At 39.5% G+C, this 17716-nt stretch overlaps 3 protein-coding genes across 3 annotated transcripts; all 3 read right to left on the bottom strand.

The window, feature by feature from the left end:
• Positions 1-4224: 4224 nt before the first annotated feature.
• LOC117298296 (neuromedin-U receptor 2-like) lies at positions 4225-5184 on the bottom strand. Its single transcript, XM_033781450.1, has one exon. It carries the CDS (start codon positions 5182-5184, stop codon positions 4225-4227), a length of 960 nt encoding a protein of 319 aa, XP_033637341.1.
• Positions 5185-8228: 3044 nt separating this feature from the next.
• On the bottom strand, positions 8229-10611 carry LOC117298928 (RYamide receptor-like). Its single transcript, XM_033782309.1, has one exon. It carries the CDS (start codon positions 10034-10036, stop codon positions 9041-9043), a length of 996 nt encoding a protein of 331 aa, XP_033638200.1. The 5' UTR covers positions 10037-10611; the 3' UTR covers positions 8229-9040.
• Positions 10612-10618: 7 nt separating this feature from the next.
• Positions 10619-16546, bottom strand: LOC117298927 (NXPE family member 3-like). The gene is made up of 8 exons (XM_033782307.1): positions 15959-16546; positions 15512-15562; positions 14661-14729; positions 14357-14437; positions 14012-14121; positions 13070-13621; positions 12732-12784; positions 10619-12265 (listed from the first exon to the last, which is right to left on the bottom strand). The coding sequence occupies exons 1-8, from the start codon at positions 16052-16054 to the stop codon at positions 11448-11450; spliced, it is 1830 nt and encodes a 609-aa protein (XP_033638198.1). The 5' UTR covers positions 16055-16546; the 3' UTR covers positions 10619-11447.
• Between the last annotated feature and the right edge of the window lie 1170 nt (positions 16547-17716).

Below are 17716 nucleotides of genomic sequence, written 5' to 3'. Positions count from 1 at the left end.
CCCTAGTGTTGGCAGTCTCCCTATTTAGCAATGTTAACTACCTAGCCCTAGTGTTGGCAGTCTCCCTATTTAGCAATGTTAACTACCTAGCCCTAGTGTTGGCAGTCTCCCTATTTAGCAATGTTAACTACCTAGCCCTAGTGTTGGCAGTCTCCCTATTTAGCAATGTTAACTACCTAGCCCTAGTGTTGGCAGTCTCCCTATTTAGCAATGTTAACTACCTAGCCCTAGTGTTGGCAGTCTCCCTATTTAGCAATGTTAACTACCTAGCCCTAGTGTTGGCAGTCTCCCTATTTAGCAATGTTAACTACCTAGCCCTAGTGTTGGCAGTCTCCCTATTTAGCAATGTTAACTACCTAGCCCTAGTAAGTGTTGGCAGTCTCCCTATTTAGCAATGTTAACTACCTAGCCCTAGTGTTGGCAGTCTCCCTATTTAGCAATGTTAACTACCTAGCCCTAGTAAGTGTTGGCAGTCTCCCTATTTAGCAATGTTAACTACCTAGCCCTAGTAAGTGTTGGCAGTCTCCCTATTTAGCAATGTTAACTACCTAGCCCTATTGTTGGCAGTCTCCCTATTTAGCAATGTTAACTACCTAGCCCTAGTGTTGGCAGTCTCCCTATTTAGCAATGTTAACTACCTAGCCCTAGTGTTGGCAGTCTCCCTATTTAGCAATGTTAACTACCTAGCCCTAGTGTTGGCAGTCTCCCTATTTAGCAATGTTAACTACCTAGCCCTAGTAAGTGTTGGCAGTCTCCCTATTTAGCAATGTTAACTACCTAGCCCTAGTGTTGGCAGTCTCCCTATTTAGCAATGTTAACTACCTAGCCCTAGTAGTGTGGCAGTCTCCCTATTTAGCAATGTTAACTACCTAGCCCTAGTAAGTGTTGGCAGTCTCCCTATTTAGCAATGTTAACTACCTAGCCCTAGTGTTGGCAGTCTCCCTATTTAGCAATGTTAACTACCTAGCCCTAGTGTTGGCAGTCTCCCTATTTAGCAATGTTAACTACCTAGCCCTAGTGTTGGCAGTCTCCCTATTTAGCAATGTTAACTACCTAGCCCTAGTGTTGGCAGTCTCCCTATTTAGCAATGTTAACTACCTAGCCCTAGTGTTGGCAGTCTCCCTATTTAGCAATGTTAACTACCTAGCCCTAGTGTTGGCAGTCTCCCTATTTAGCAATGTTAACTACCTAGCCCTAGTGTTGGCAGTCTCCCTATTTAGCAATGTTAACTACCTAGCCCTAGTGTTGGCAGTCTCCCTATTTAGCAATGTTAACTACCTAGCCCTAGTGTTGGCAGTCTCCCTATTTAGCAATGTTAACTACCTAGCCCTAGTGTTGGCAGTCTCCCTATTTAGCAATGTTAACTACCTAGCCCTAGTGTTGGCAGTCTCCCTATTTAGCAATGTTAACTACCTAGCCCTAGTGTTGGCAGTCTCCCTATTTAGCAATGTTAACTACCTAGCCCTTGTGTTGGCAGTCTCCCTTTTAGCAATGTTAACTACCTAGCCCTAGTGTTGGCAGTCTCCCTATTTAGCAATGTTAACTACCTAGCCCTAGTGTTGGCAGTCTCCCTATTTAGCAATGTTAACTACCTAGCCCTATTGTTGGCAGTCTCCCTATTTAGCAATGTTAACTACCTAGCCCTAGTGTTGGCAGTCTCCCTATTTAGCAATGTTAACTACCTAGCCCTATTGTTGGCAGTCTCCCTATTTAGCAATGTTAACTAGTTCGAAGCTCCTTGTGGTCGAGTTGGTAAGACACTGCTCTAGAATTGCAAAAGTCGTGGGTTGGAATCCCACACTATTGATTTGCATGTGGATTGTTCTCACACTGTTCTTTTTTGTAAGGGTAAAACCAAATCATATTCAGAATTTGTCAGAAGGGCTGAAACGTCAGAACATTTTTAAACCCCTTGTCAAAACATATCTGTTTAACTTTTAAACTGTTGAATTCAGCATAGAGTATGCAGTTCCCATTGGTAAGCGCTAGATGAATGGTCTTATTCATGTTATTATAGTTGTTTATTTAATATTACACACAATACACCAATCAAATTGAGTAATTGCTTTGTTTAAAAATAATTGTAGTCATTTGTTTTTCTTGCACGCGTGACACGCTATTTGTTTCTTTCTTTTATAAAACACACGTCATCTTTTGCCAGTTCTTTTTATTAAAGCAATTAAAATGTTAGTATTGAGTGCGAGATTACCGTTAATAATACTGAAGTTGTTTCCCTACTGCCAAAATAACTTCAAATGAATCTTTGGTGACCAAATTTGTGAGAAAGGTGCGAGTTTCAATAAAATGTGAAATGCCATTGAAACGAAACTTGATTGTCTTTTAATGGTTACATTGTAAAGGTTAATGCGTTTTTTACGCCTATAAATAGATGTTATATCTAGGTGCTTATATGTTATTTTTCAGGTATGATACTCTTCCTATACCTTAGTCTGGTTGTTTTGCATTTAGAACAAATCAGAAAAGATTTGATAATTCTGCTTTTTGTTAAAGGAAACCCAAACATAATATTAATTGATCTTGCTTACCTCTCCTTCTTTGTTGTATAATAAGTTTAAATTTTGTTATTGTTGTAACCCTACCCCCAGTGTATGGGGTTTGTTCCGAATTGGGAATAAAATTCGGGACAATACAAAACAATTAATTCTTAAACAACGTGTTGTAGGTCAACCCATGTTTTCAAACTTTTTCCTACTTTTGTTTCAAGGACCAAATATCATGTCTGAATTATTTCTAGGTATTTTTTTTCTTGTTTTCTTTTATTTCTAATAATTTGGAGTGATATCAGCTCCATGTCATTGTTTATAATTCAACATAATTACAGTATGTGAGACTTAAATAAATAGATAGTGAACAGTAAGATACATCTAAACAACAGTTTGATGGACTATCAAAGTTTTATACAGCATTTTGCAACATTAATAACACTATAGTGTATACGCACGATTAAATTGACTCAATGTTTCTGCCTATTATGCTCATCTGTAATACTGCTCATAAATGCTTTCTTTTTCGATGTAGACATTTCTAATGCATTTTACAAATTACTTTTTACCCATTTAATTAATTAACTGAATTCCATTTGTTTGCATTTGGGCTACATTATTTTGTTGTCAAGTCGCAACTGATGCATTTCTCAGGTTGGATACTACCTTAGAGGTGGGAGCTTTTGGCGCCATTTTGTGCAAAATAAATGAATGGTCACGTGCCATTCAGATCAATTGGTTTGCATCGTACGGATCTGTAGCGACACGACAACATCCGAAATTCGACCGTAAAGAACAAATCGGATCCGGTTCGAGTACATCGTCAACTTAACATTAATGAAATCAACGTTGATACGAAATACTTAAGTGAAAGTGCCAGTACATTATAAGGATTACCATTCAACAAATTTTGGTAGCCAATGCTGTATTCTCCCTTAGGGAGTTGAGAACTAAAGGGATGTTATTGGCCCAATGACCAGGGTAGACTACTTTATATAATTATGTATTGAGTGCATTGCGACGGTTCTTGTGGAGTGCGCATATACATACATACATTCCATTCATTCAGTAACATATATTCTAATGCTGCCACAATACAATAATGCAATAACGCACATTTATGTCTAAATTACAAAAGCAAAATAGTAGGAGTGTGATATACACACGATGGTTCAGTAATAAGCAGCAAGTCAGCCTAATTAGCATTTTTGTTTTAGGTATGGCGGACACTATGAGTGCACTGTTTGGTTTGTGTGTATACAGACAAATTAAACCCAAACCTGTTGTGTCCCCCATACCTCATAATGCCTTATTGTCCTATCTTGAAACTGTGGAACGCTGTTTTGTCAGCATATTTAGTGTCTAAACGTGAGGCTATATATAGCCTCTGGGAACAGGGTTTGTTCTATCGCAAGGCTCTCTTAATTGACACAAAGTGTTCAAAGTAAACACAAGTATTAAGTTGCTTACATTTTATCATGCATCTTGGACATCAACGCAGTCTAGAGATTGAAAAACTCACATCCACGTGCAAAGCTTCAGGTCTGAGGTAGGGTATGAACCGAGGTCCACTGATGTGAAAGACTCAAACCACTGGGCAAACCTCATGCCACGAGGTCAACATAAACGAGGTACCCCAAAACCATGTGTAAATCTCTTTTGTGGGAGTGTTGGCTCTGATATGAGCCGGGGCGGTCTCTACTCTGAACTGAGATGAAGTTTATGCCACGTTAGTCGCGATTGACGATACTGTGTTTTCGCCCGATCTTACGGCCAGCCTCGGGCAACATGGTTTCAGCAAAGATCGCACACCTTTCTGGAACTGTTTATATTTGAACGCGTAAATGACAGGATTGACACACGTATTCAGCTGAACCAAAAACTCCGTGCTGACATATAATACTCCTTGAAAATCTAACGGCATTCCAAAATGATAAATTAAGTAAATAGTTTGATTTGGTGTCCAGCAGATGATGTAGGTGACGAAGACAATGAAGAGGGTCTTGAGTGTGTTACGTCGGGCACGAATTAGAGAACCACTCATACTGTTTACGTCTTGGTTGTTTGGCTGTCCGGGATGAACATTGGACGCAGTTTTCTTCAAGTGTCCAGCAATATGTACGTAACATGAAGTCATTATTATCAAAGGAATTAAGTATTCAAACAGAAATGTTATGGTGCCGTCAGTAATAAACACAGTTCTTGTTTTGTTCGGATATCCACAATCACCATTGATCACTTGAACATGGGATACCAAACGAAGCTCAAATCCCGTAGCGATCATCCATACAGCCACCAACATAACGGCGACTTGCCTTTTACCAAAATAAACCACATATTTGAATGGATACATAATGGCGACGTATCTTTCAAGAGTCAGCAACACTAGATTGAGTGTTGAAGCTACGAAGAAGATCCAGATAAATGCTCCGCTAAACAAAAGATGACAATGAATAGTGAACAAGAATTCGTTATCACTCCCCGGTGTTCCTAAATAAGACTTCATGATCACCAAGACGCAGGAGATGAAGTCAATGATGGCCTGGTTGAAGATGATTGCGTTGGTCTGTGTTCTCATTGCTGGCACCTTCGCGATGACCACACAGACAAGACCGTTTCCTAAAATCCCCAGGGCTCCGAATAGAGTTTTGGAGATGTCAAGAAACAATGAAAGATCCATCTTGTACAGCAATGATGACGAATTGTATAATGTCCGGTATACTGTTTGTAAATCTACACGTGTTATAGTGGTGCCGATAGAGTTTGTTTTGCTGAAATCGCACCGTGGTCGACCCGTGATGCCTCGTTATAGATTTCGATACCTATATGACACGATTCGAGTTTGGCCGCAGTGGTTTGATGGCAAGTGCGTTTCTCGCTTAATGCAAATCGCTTACCCCGAGGGCTATATTTATACAGATTGAACAAAACGAGGAAAGGGAGAACAAAATGTTTGCTAGAACTGCACGAGGCAGTGACCGGAGCGGCAATGCCCTTTGATTGATTTATGATTGTATGTTGATCCACAAGGAACATCTATATCTTTATTTTCATTTGAAAGGATTATGGATAATAGAAAATATTTAATTGCCAATTTTGACTCTAATCTGGATTCTTGTCAGGAGAAAGTTGCATGGTGGTTCATTCTTCAAGGATTTGATGTGGTTATTGGCAGGGCAATTTATTTCAAATAATTGTCTTGATTTTGTTTGATATTTCGCTTAACGTCCATTATATTCTGACCTGTGTATTCCTGCTCCTCAAAATCAAATTTGAGATCATTGTGTTAACGTTTATGATAACAAATTTATATAACATCAAAATGTGATTAAGTATTCAGAGTCTATACTTGTGTTAACGTTTGTGGATAACAAATTTATATAACATCAAAATGTGACTAACTATTATGAGCCGATACTTTTGTCGAGCCGCTGATTAAATTTAAAGTTTTACTTACGTCAAGATTTTTTTTTAAAAGCAATTCTCGCAGTTATCTTATCTTAAGACTTGTCTACAAATGGAAGAGAAATAAAAACAAATGCGGTCAAATGACCCTCAAAACAAAACAGTGTAGAATAAGTTTCAGCGAAGCGAAGACGAGAATACTACCGTAGGAGAAATGAGAAGAACCTTGGTTAACAGTGAAAGGGGGGGCAAAGAGCCAACTTGATGCGATGAAAACCCAGCTAAAGAACGGAGGGTTTTCTTCACGGCATTGTACTCTTAGTCGCGATTGACGATACCGTGTTTTCGTCCGATCTTACGGCCAGTCTCGGGCAGCATGGCTTCAGCAAGACCCGCACACCTTTTTTAAACTGCTTATATTTGAACGCGTAAATGACAGGATTAGAACAACAATTCAGTTGAACCAATATCTCTGTGCTGATATTAAACAAACCATCGAGGTTAAGCGGCAATCCCAAATGATATAGAAAGAAAAATATTTGATTTGGTGTCCAGCATATGACGTAGGTGACAAACACAATGAAGAGTGTCTTTAGGGTGTTACGTCGGGCGCGTATTAGAGAACCACTCATGCTGTTTTCGTTCTGACTCGTAGACGGACCCGGAATGACGCTGGCTGCAGTTTTCTTCAAGTGTCCAGCAATGTGGATGTAACAGAAGGACATTATAATCAAAGGAATTAAATACTCGATTATTAGTGTAACCGTACCATGCGCAATGAAAGCTGCACTTGATATGTTTGTAAATGCACAATGTCCGTCAATCATGTCATGAAGTATAACAAAACGGCCTTCACTTCCAATTGCGATCACCCAAACGGCAACCATCATCAGGGCGACTTGTGTCTTACCGAAATAAACCATATACTTGAATGGGTACATGATAGCGATGTACCTTTCAAGAGTCAGCAGAACTAGATTGAACGTAGAGCCGACGAATAATATAAAGACCAACAAAGGAGGATCCCATAGGAAACAACGGATTGTCTTAAGAAGTAGAGAACTGTCCTCGTTCGGTTCTCCTTTGAAAGTCCTAAGAATGATGAGTAGAGAGGCAAGAAAGTCCAATGCCGCTTGATTGAAGATGATTGCGTTGGTCAGTGTTCTCATAGCCGGTACTTTAGCGATGACCACACAGACAAGACCATTTCCTAATACTCCAAAGACACCAATAACTGCTTTGATGATGTCAATAAAAGCGGTTGATGCCTCCATCATACAAACAATACTTGCTGTTTCAAACTGTTTTCGACAAAATGCCGGACCCTTAAATGCATGTAGAGTGTATGTTGATTGAACACCTGTGGGTTATTCTTAATCGTTTTCCGTATAGAAACTCCAACTACGATAACATTAACAGGCACAAACTCTCCCCGGCATCAATCATTCAATAATTCTCTTGCACTTTTGTTGTTTGCAGAATATCATGTAATATTTATAATCTTGAGCAATGTTACTCAGCTGAACAGGTACAGTTAGGTAAGCACAGTTTTAAGCGTGGTGGTTTACGAAAGAAACAGAGCACACCTCATGGTTAGCGAAGGGAAGAAACACTTCTAGACACTATACCTTGTAAGTTTTCATCCAACGGGAGTCGGAGCAAAGATAGCAAGACCAGCGAGAACTTCAGTTTTAAGTATTTGGCTCGTCTGATTAGGTTACTTTTATACGCAATTCAAACATCACCGTATATGCCACGTGCTGCGCTTACACATTTAAAATTGTCTAGAGTTATATGAACTCATATAAACTTCAGTTCCGGTCTGTTGTTGGTTTTGTTTGGATGTTTTTGTTAACTTCAATGGAAAGGGAGAACAATCCGAATGGTACAAGATTTAATTTGAACTTTGACGAACCATCGCACGCTATACCGGCTATATTGTGTTATTTTGACTGTTGGCACAAATTAAATAAACATGAAAATAAAACGTTAATTTTATTTGAGTGAAGTTTTTTTCCCTCATATGTTGTATTATCTCTTCTCTTTCTATGCAAAACTTGTTCAACTAACACTGGTCTGCCAGATGTCGGCGACATGTGACCATTTACACAATGTCCGCTTGCCGTTGATTGATAATAATTAAATTTGTTAACAAAACACCCTCAATTAAGCTTTATTAAGTTCACCATCTCTCACGGTATGCTAGAAACATCAGGGCACTTTTAGTAACTTGTTGTTATATTTATTTGTACAATGATATTATATTGAATTCTGTACTATAAATAGTGTCTGTGTACGATTGCCGTGTCTTAGCTATAAAAAGAGCAATGGACTCGAGCTCAGGTGTTTTTGATTAGCCGAGTGTGGGTTCAAGTCCCGGTTTTTGATTTGGTGTTCTTTAGCAAGATACATTTTACAATGATTGTTTTCTCCTTATTATATAGGATGGGGAATTAAGCAGAAAATTCCCTCTACTAGGAGTGGTACTGAACGTACAAGAACCCAGAACAATTATCCTGGAGGAGTATGTGGGTTTGAGGTTCCTGACCGGGGAAACCTGTCAACAAGGGTGCTTGATGACCCAGAAACACCGCATGAGTTATACCCTTCCAGTTTCACTTAAGGACGCAGGTGCCATGACCGGGACTCGAACCCAAACTCAGCTGATCAGAAACACCATATCCCGAGGACGGTGCTCTTACATATATATAGACTTGGCCAAGTTATTACAACTTTGGGACATGTGTACGTAAGACCACATGAAAAATAAAATCAAACGCGTCCAATGCCTGTAAGTTTAAAAGGCACTGGATGCGTATCTACTGAAAATACATATAGCATGCAAACTTACTTGGTATACTGACCAATGGATAGCCCTTACTAATATAAAACCTTGTGAGAAACAACTTGGACTTTCTGAACCAAGAAGGAGTTTATTTCTCACTAGTTAGAATCTGAGAAAGGCTTTAGGTCTGAAGCCTCATGCATCTGAACGCACACAACCCTTGATTTGAGCAACAATAGTTTTTTCACTTTCATTATTTTCTTGCAACCTCGATGACCAATTGAGCCAAAATGTTCACAGGTTTGTGAACAGCGATCAATCTCGAGTGAGTTAACTGATCCGTACTTTACTGACTGGCTGTCGGTTCTTCTTCCCTCCGTGTCCGAAATGTTACTACCGAGATGCTATCCTCAACTGTTGTTCTTGCGAGCAGTCTTCTTGGCAAACATGGTCTAAACAAGACCCGTACGCCTCTCTGGAACTTTTTATATTTGAACGAGTAGATGATGGGATTTATACACGAGTTCAACTGGATTAACACCACTGAAATGAAGTAGAAAGCTCCTTGCAAGTCCAGGTGAAGACCAAAGTTGTACATAAAAAACGCAAGTTGATTTGGTGTCCAGCAGATGGTGTAGGTGACGAAGACAACGAATAGTGTCTTAAGTGTGTTACGTCGGGCGCGAATTAAAGAACCACTCATGCTGTTTACGTCTTGGTTGTTTGGTTCTAGACCAGGTTGAACGGTGGTAGCTTTCCTCTTCAAGTAAATTGCAATACGTACATAGCAAAATGTCATAATGACAAGAGGGATGAAGTATTCGATGAGGAATGTAAAGATACCATCGACAACATATGCAGTCTGTGATAGAGTGATACGTTCACATTCACCATTAACGACTCGCTTGTAACCAATGATATGTGCTTTGTACCCAATAGCCAGGACCCAAACTCCAAACAGCATGATGGTGACTTGCTTTCTACCGAAGTATGTCACATATTGAAATGGGTACATGATCGCAACATACCTCTCTAAAGTGAGAAGAACGAGGTTGAAGGTTGAGGCCGTGAAAAACATCCATACTAGGATAGATGAATCCCACATGACGCAATGCAGAACAACACCAAAAGAGTCATTTTGTGGTAACTGAGGTTTGATGTTGCCGAGGAGAACAAGGAACAGTGAAGCAAGGAAGTCAATTACAGCCTGGTTGAAGATGATTGCGTTAGTCAGTGTTCTCATAGCCGGTACTTTAGCGATAACCACACAGACAAGACCATTTCCTAATATACCAATAATACCAATTAGAGTTTTCAGAATTGTAAGAAAAAACTCATCCATCTTGTCTGGTGAACATCCAATGGCAAAAACAAGCTTCAGAATCCGTAAGAGGTCTTTCACCCAACCTCAGACAGTCTTCTTGATATTGTGTTCCATAGAGGACAGATCATGTATGGTTGTAAAAATCTGACGTCACACATCGGGGTCCGTTAATTACGCCAGAAAGTGACCTCGAGCCTGCGTCGATATTCTGTCGGTCACGCGGACGGATGTACCGTCGATCACGCTTTAATTTCACAGTCGAAATTAATTATACGTTGGGCCTACAAGTTTACATCAAAAATCATCATATGGATGTGCATGTACTCCTACGTTGTATCCAATGAGATCACTGGTTCTGTAAAACTAACCTGTCCTTTTGCGACAGGGGAGTCTTTGGGTTGCCCCGAGTTGTCCGTGGAGTATTTGTAACGGGTCCATCCGTTGGAATGTGGATAGCTCCGTCAAAGAATTTGTTTTACATATAATGCTAAAAGGTTTAAAGCAGACTTATAGGGGGCCCACGGAATAGTGGCCTTATACAAACCATGTGTTTCTTATAACCATCTTTTTGTTTAATAGATTTTAAAATTGCATCGCGGATAAAGAATAATCATGTTGGTTTAATTGAAACATCTTGTGCTAAAGGGTTTTCAGCAGGCTATTCAAACAGTCACATAATGGTTAATTACAATGGCCATAAACAAACCATGTGTTCCTTATAAGATATTTTTGATGCCAGGCTAAAATGTAACATTTTATACTAAAAGGTTTTTAGCAGGCTATGCCAAAACAGATAATGGTTAATTACAGGTGACCTTTATACATACCATGTGTCCCTTCTTCACATTTTTGTTGCAAAGCTATAATTAATGTTACATCGTATGCTAACAAGTTTGTAGCAGAGCGTACATTTCTTTGTGAATAGCATTTAGCATTATCTGAATTGCTTTTACGGGTATTTACATTCTGTTATCTAACAAAATAACCAAGATCCTTTACACCGCACAGAGATTGCACTTTCTTAAGACCCCGACAGGGAAAAGAGCTTCTTTCTTGCACAGAAAGCACTTCGCAACGCGTCCCATGTGAATAGAACGGAAAAGTGGCTACTTTGACCAGCTTTTAAATTAGCAATACACAGCGAGCATTACATGTGTTTTTTCGTTATCGAAAGTGATCGTGTATATAGGAAATCCCTTGTGTTTAAATGCAAGTTGGTGTCTATTAATTTCTAAGAATTTGTTTAAGGTAATGTATTCTGTGCAGCAATGAAGAACCATTCAACGGTTTTAAAAGTTTTAATTTTTTAAAATGTTTAAACTGTTGTATTAACCAAGCATGTTTTTGTCCACCCATTCTTTTGCGATGGTGGTGAAACCAAAGATGCCTTAAAGTATTCTAAATCAATAGTTTACAAGCCCGACATTACTTATGTTTTGTCTGATTTGCCCCTACAGACATACGATAAAAACATACTAACTTCTCCTTGCACTACAGCCCTTGGCATGTTAATGTTGTTACTTGACGGATAAGCAAGGTTTAAGTCCCAAACATCGAGATATAAAACCCCTATCTGACTGAAAGTATTCTCAAGAATATCTCCAAGTCGCTGAGCAATTAAGTCATTATTATAGATCCGTGATTCTTTACTGGGTTGCTCACGTGGATGTGGACCCGTCACAATGATTTTAACGTCCGGGCACCTCGATATTAACTTTAAGACGGCATCGCGTAGGAGACCAACTCGTTCGACGTAACTATTACGGGTCCATTGGGTAAAATGCACCCATGAGCTGATCACTACGACATAGTTACACTCTGTACTTTGCAAACTGTCTAAAACATCAATCTCGAAGGCTAATTTTTTGGTGAGTTTTCCTTCTATCTTAGAAGTTATAAATAATGGATGTGATCGGTAGGCCATTGAAGTGTTGAAGGAGTCGAAACTCCGGTAAATATTGTCCTTTTCCCCTGGGTTTTGTCTCTTGAAAGGAACACCCATCATATCTGACAGGACTTCCAGCCACTGCCGAATTGTTGAATCACCAAGGAAGTATACATCTTTTCCTCTTAAACATTCTCCAACTTCGTTTGGTTTTGCCCAGACCGTCTTAGTCCTGAAGGCCAGAGAGTACCATACGTCGGACCGCCAGTAGCCAAGGCTGAGAGGTGGTTTTGGAAGATCTGGTTGACAGGCAGGAAGATGTTGGTGAATCTCCATCAGCTTCTTGTGATTGTACGGAGAATCTTAGAGGAAAACAAAAAGCAAAACACTTTAATATGAAAGAGTATGTTGATACTCTTAATATCAAAATAAAAAGTAAACATTCGGTATAAGAACCTAGTACATGAGCGTCTACTGTCCAATATCCGATCACTGCGTTGTGGACTCGAACTCTACCAAACAAGCCGCTTATTTTACAATGACTAAAAAAGTATTGTCGTCTGTTATAGAAACTCAATTTCTTGATTCGTCGACTCGGGGAGAGTGGCTGTTGCCAGGTAGGTGTTTATGGAATTTTTCCGAGTTCCTTTGACAACAGACAGATTGCTCACAGTTGGTCCGGAGGTCGCTCACAGTTGGTCCGGAGGTCCATAAGTTCAATGCCCTCATAGGTACATTTTTCTTTCGCCCAAAATTATTTATCATAATATACCATAATTATTATCAGTTTTCCATGTATTTATAACTTTAAAATATTTAAAAATTTACCTTTCACTAAAAGTTTTCTTGGACCTTTTAGAAGTCGTCTTTTGAAATGGTCCCTGAAAAATAAACATAATAGGATTATTCTGGTCAAATTGATATTATTTTCTGTACATGTTGATGATGATGTGTGGAAATAAACGTTGCTTAGAATTGAAATGAACTGAAAACGGGGGCGTAACCAGACAAGCACTGTCAGGGACACTATGTATTGTTAGCCACCGTTTTTCTTCATTTTGATTACGTTTTTTTTCTTACGGGGCTGAGCATCCTTTCTATCCGGGTACGACACTGTATGACCAATTTGACATGTCTGTTAAAATCAGAATAGATTTAGTACTTACCCTGCAAAGACATTAAAGTAGTTGCGTGTAATGTGTTGAACTCTCTGTTCAGTGACAGTCCTGTTAATGTACATGGAGCTCAGTCCGTCACAGGCCGCCCCACCAGCCGGTTGATCACAGACCAGTAAAGTTTGTCCAATTGCCTTTGGGTAAGCTACAGTGCACTCTCTAACAAGCGGCACGTATTGACGTCTAAGCACACACTTGTGATTGGTCACGAGAGAAGCGGGTGATTCAAACTGCGCTGTCCACTCCACGCGGTCACGCTCCTTCCAGATAATATTAGTCAGTACCGTAGCGACTTGGCTTGGGTGAACCAGAGTGACGTCAAGATCCAAGACACCTGGCCATCCGATCTTAAAGTACACAGTGTAGGTTCCATTGTCGTAGTCTATGACCCGGCCTGCTGCTCCAGAGTGATTATATTTGGTTGCTAGGGTAACAAACCAGAAGTCACCTCCTTCCTCGCGATCCCTTCCCATACTATCTCTAGCCTGGATAGTCACGTGCAAGTCATCACCAAGATTCAAGCTACTCAGATTCCCTTCAATTCTGCACAAACAAAATACAACCTTATCAGTAAGATACAACCTTCAGTTAAAAAACAGCACTCACAGCCACAATCCCCGCTTTTCCTAAAAGATACAACTTATTGAAAGATATATCTTTCTCGAGACAACCTTCACTTTAAATAAGATTTCTCGAAGACACAACGTTCTTGTTTAGTAAAGATACAACTTCCTCTAAGACAACATTTTCTAAGATACATCCCCATTCTCTTTAAAGCTTCTTTTTGATCAAGATACATCTTTCTCTAGAGCTTTCCCTAAACACAATCTCTAAAGAAAGTCATAACGTTATTAAGAGTGTCTTCTTAAAGTGATATCACAAACTGATGTTTGGGGTGAAACATTGGTAATGACAGACAGTTTGTTTTGTTACCTGTAACTGCTTTTGGCGTAACTTGTTAATTTGCTCACAAATCGTAATGCATACTCCTCCTCATGCATATATCGTGGTGTGTCTTTGTTTCTTTTGTCAAAATCAAATTCCTGCACAAAAACGACAACAATCTTAGCAAGTAGAAAAAGCAAAACAAGTTATCAAAAGAATGAATCTACCAGGCAATTATAGAGCTACACATGGTGTTACCGAAAACCAATATACATTGATGCCCTCACCATGCAATGCATCAAATCCCATTTATGAAGCCCTTCTTTTCTCATGATTACAAGTGGACTTAAGATGGTTCAACTGATCGCCTTATTACCATGATCTAAAACATACCTTGTTTTCCAACTGAAGAGGTCCTTCATTCTTCAACTTGTTAGTGATATTAACAGGTGGATCAATTATCCGATGCTTACTCTGAATAATGATAAAACAACAAGCAATCAAACATAATGGTAAACTTTGAGTTACGAAAACCTGAAAATCACAACGGTCAAAAACATTACACTTGTCATTAGCCCATGTATCCCTAAATGAGTCATAAGTTATATCATTGGGGCGGAAAACATCCCTTGGGAACAGAATCTCCCTGTCACACCATCAACGTATTATATATTTAAAAAAAAGACTTAATGCTTACCTTTTGTTTGATCTCCACTTGCTTCGTAATGTTCTTCAAGTAACTAAGGCCGCTCTGCCGATGAGACGCCTATAATTAAGAACGTTAAGAGAAACTATCAAATGACTTTCTAATAATACACAAACATCTAGTGGTAGTACTTCAAAACCTCTACTAACCGCTATCTTGATAACATTCGGAGGCTGTCAAAGGGTGGCATTTATATTAGTTTGTTTAGTTTAATGTATACTCGCAGACTTATATTAGGACTGCCTCAATCTCTGTAGCTCCGTGCTCTAATTGCGTGCGTGGATGAAACACAAACAGATAACTTCAACCTGGGCCCAATTTCATAGAGCTGCTTAAGCACAAAATTTTGCTTAGCAAAAAAGTCCTTGCCTTTTAGTAAAATTAATTTACAGACCAAAATTCCACTCAATTGTTATGCTAAGTAAACAACAGCTAAATACCAGTCACAAGCAATGTACATGGCATGAAATTTTGGCCAGTAACATGTGTAAGATAAACGAGCTATTTTCGTGCTTAATCGAATTTTTTGTTTAAGCAGCTCTATGAAATTGGCCCCTGGGCCACAAACAGCAGCACATGCCCACCAGAATCGTGTTACCAGCTAAAATTTTACGTGTGCCACCTTTGGACTGGTATCCTGCTTTAAGCTTAGCAGAAAGTCGTTAAGCAGACTTTTTCTGCTTAAATTTGGCCCTGGTAACACCCTCATAAAGTGGTGTAGCTTCTTTCTACGGACCTTTTCGAAACGAAAGGTTGGGCTATGAGCTTGGGCTGGGGCTTTGGGCTTGGGCTTTGGCTTATTGCGAAAACATGGCACCCAAAAATGTTTGGTGTGAGCTTACCTTGGCACCAAACGGCTGTTCTATGTACCTTGCCGACTCATGAAACATCATCTGTGAAAATAATTGAACATGTAGAATTTCATTCATTCTGTTGTTAATAATTTGATTCAACGTGTGAAGCTTTTGCTCTTTTCTACTTTTAATTTCGCAGCAAGTATTTATTAGATTATTTGGATCTGGTTTTGAAACATAAGTATATTCAATGGGGTGACTGCTCCATTTTCGACACCATTATCAGTTCCGGGTTTCCCAATATTTCTCCCTGTGATCAAGACGCAGGGTTAGCATAATGGGTTAAGGTTAGGATTAGGGCTAAGTGCAACAGGGCTGTTAAAACTTGGTTTCGGAAAATAAGGATGTCGCTGTCGTCCCATGGTCTGGTGTCACCATAATTCATGTCATTTGGTTGGTTACATTTATAATGAAACAATACAATAAAATACATACCCATAGAGTGATTAAGCATACAGTTGTTGTGGTGAATAGTAGAAGACCTACAACCGCATCCTTAATCGTCACATTAATAGTTGATGTGACCCTCATCTTGTGACAAAGACACTGAGGAGAATATTAATTATGTTTCAAGAGGCACTAGAAGAATCTTGTATAGGTGTATCAAAAACCTACAGATGTCCGAGGCCTGAAAGTACCATCATATTCATCTGGCTTCAGTGATGTTGAGTGATGATGTTGTGTCATCAAGTAAATTCATACAATAACTGGTTGCCTGTTGGAGGATAGTTTTGAAGATGAACTGGACAACCGGAAGTAACTGGAAGTGAGTTGCTCAAAAGTCATAACATCAGGGACTCCACCACCTTCATGCGCAAGTCCATTCCAAGATGACAACAACTGGTGATTCTATGCCAAGATCATACGTCGGACACAAAGACGTTTAAATGGCTGCCATCAAACATTATTAACTATTCAATCGAAGGTGTACTCGCATTCTTGAATCTTAGCCCAGTATTGCAAAGCTATACATGACGAGCAGACACTTTACCATCGTATTCGTACACGAGAGACCCCGTTTTATCCCAGTTGTTATCCTATGGCTCTACACTGTCGTCAGTCAACTGCCGTACGAATAATGATTTATGTTTGCTTTGTGTTCAAAGTTCAACCTGTAGCTGGCATCGTGACATTGTAAACATGGGGCTTATAATTATTAAGTCTGATAACAAATGAACAGTTCAACTTTTTGTCACTGATAAATATGTCAACTCGACAAAAGGCCAAACTTAAAATCTGAACTTGTGTCGGTGTTTGTGGATTTGCATGTCTAGACTTTGGCGTCAGGTGTTTTGTCCATAATATTGAGTGCTCAGAAATTCTATGCTACCGGAATTTTGTCAAGCTATCTTACTACCTTTTTTTAATACAGCTCTATATTATAGTCATATTCCGAATTATTACAGCTTTTGCAGGCAAGGCCTCGTCACACAACGCAAATTTGACAGGCAACTTGGAGGCATCAACTGCAGTTCATGCTTCATGACCATACTTTGGTTTATAGCACGAGTTATTTTTCAAACAGTGTCTTATTAACCTCTAAGAAAACACCTAAATGTGAATGGACTCTTCTTGCGTGGAACCGGTGTCAGATGCAATTGTGTCCACCATGCAATACTGTTCACTCCGGACACTTTTGCATATGCAATCGTGTCCGGGGCTATGCAAAAACCGTCCGGTGGACATGTACATGACTGTACATGTATGTGCGCGCGTTTCTAACCGCCGCGTGAAAGCACTGAACCTACGAAGCAGCATGAATATTGCAGATTTACCGCAATGGCGGTTTTGCACAGGGGCGGACACAACTACATATGCAAATGTGTCCGGGCGGACAAAATTGCATTGTGCAGCAGCGTCCGGGTGGACACGATTGCATATGCAACACCGTCCGGCGGACATTATTGCATATGCAATAATGTCCTCCGGATAGTATTGCACAGAGGACATAATTGCATGGAAATTGCCTCGTGTGAGTGGCCCTATAACGAACATCATCTTCCCGAAAATGACTAAAAATGTTTCTGCACTGCTTTATGAATACAACAAATAATACATTAATTGGACACTTCTTAATGAAAACGGCACTCATTTTGTACTTCTTTGTAGTTTTTTTTCTTTCTATTTATTGATCATTACTCTTTTTTCCAAGGCACATTTAAATCCAACAGTTTCTGTATGGTTTTAAACACG

The sequence above is a fragment of the Asterias rubens genome, chromosome 13 (genome assembly GCF_902459465.1).
Source record: "Asterias rubens chromosome 13, eAstRub1.3, whole genome shotgun sequence".
Lineage (NCBI taxonomy): Eukaryota > Metazoa > Echinodermata > Asteroidea > Forcipulatida > Asteriidae > Asterias > Asterias rubens.
The sequence above is the reverse complement of the archived record's forward strand: the minus strand, read 5'-3'. Positions and strand labels throughout refer to the sequence as shown.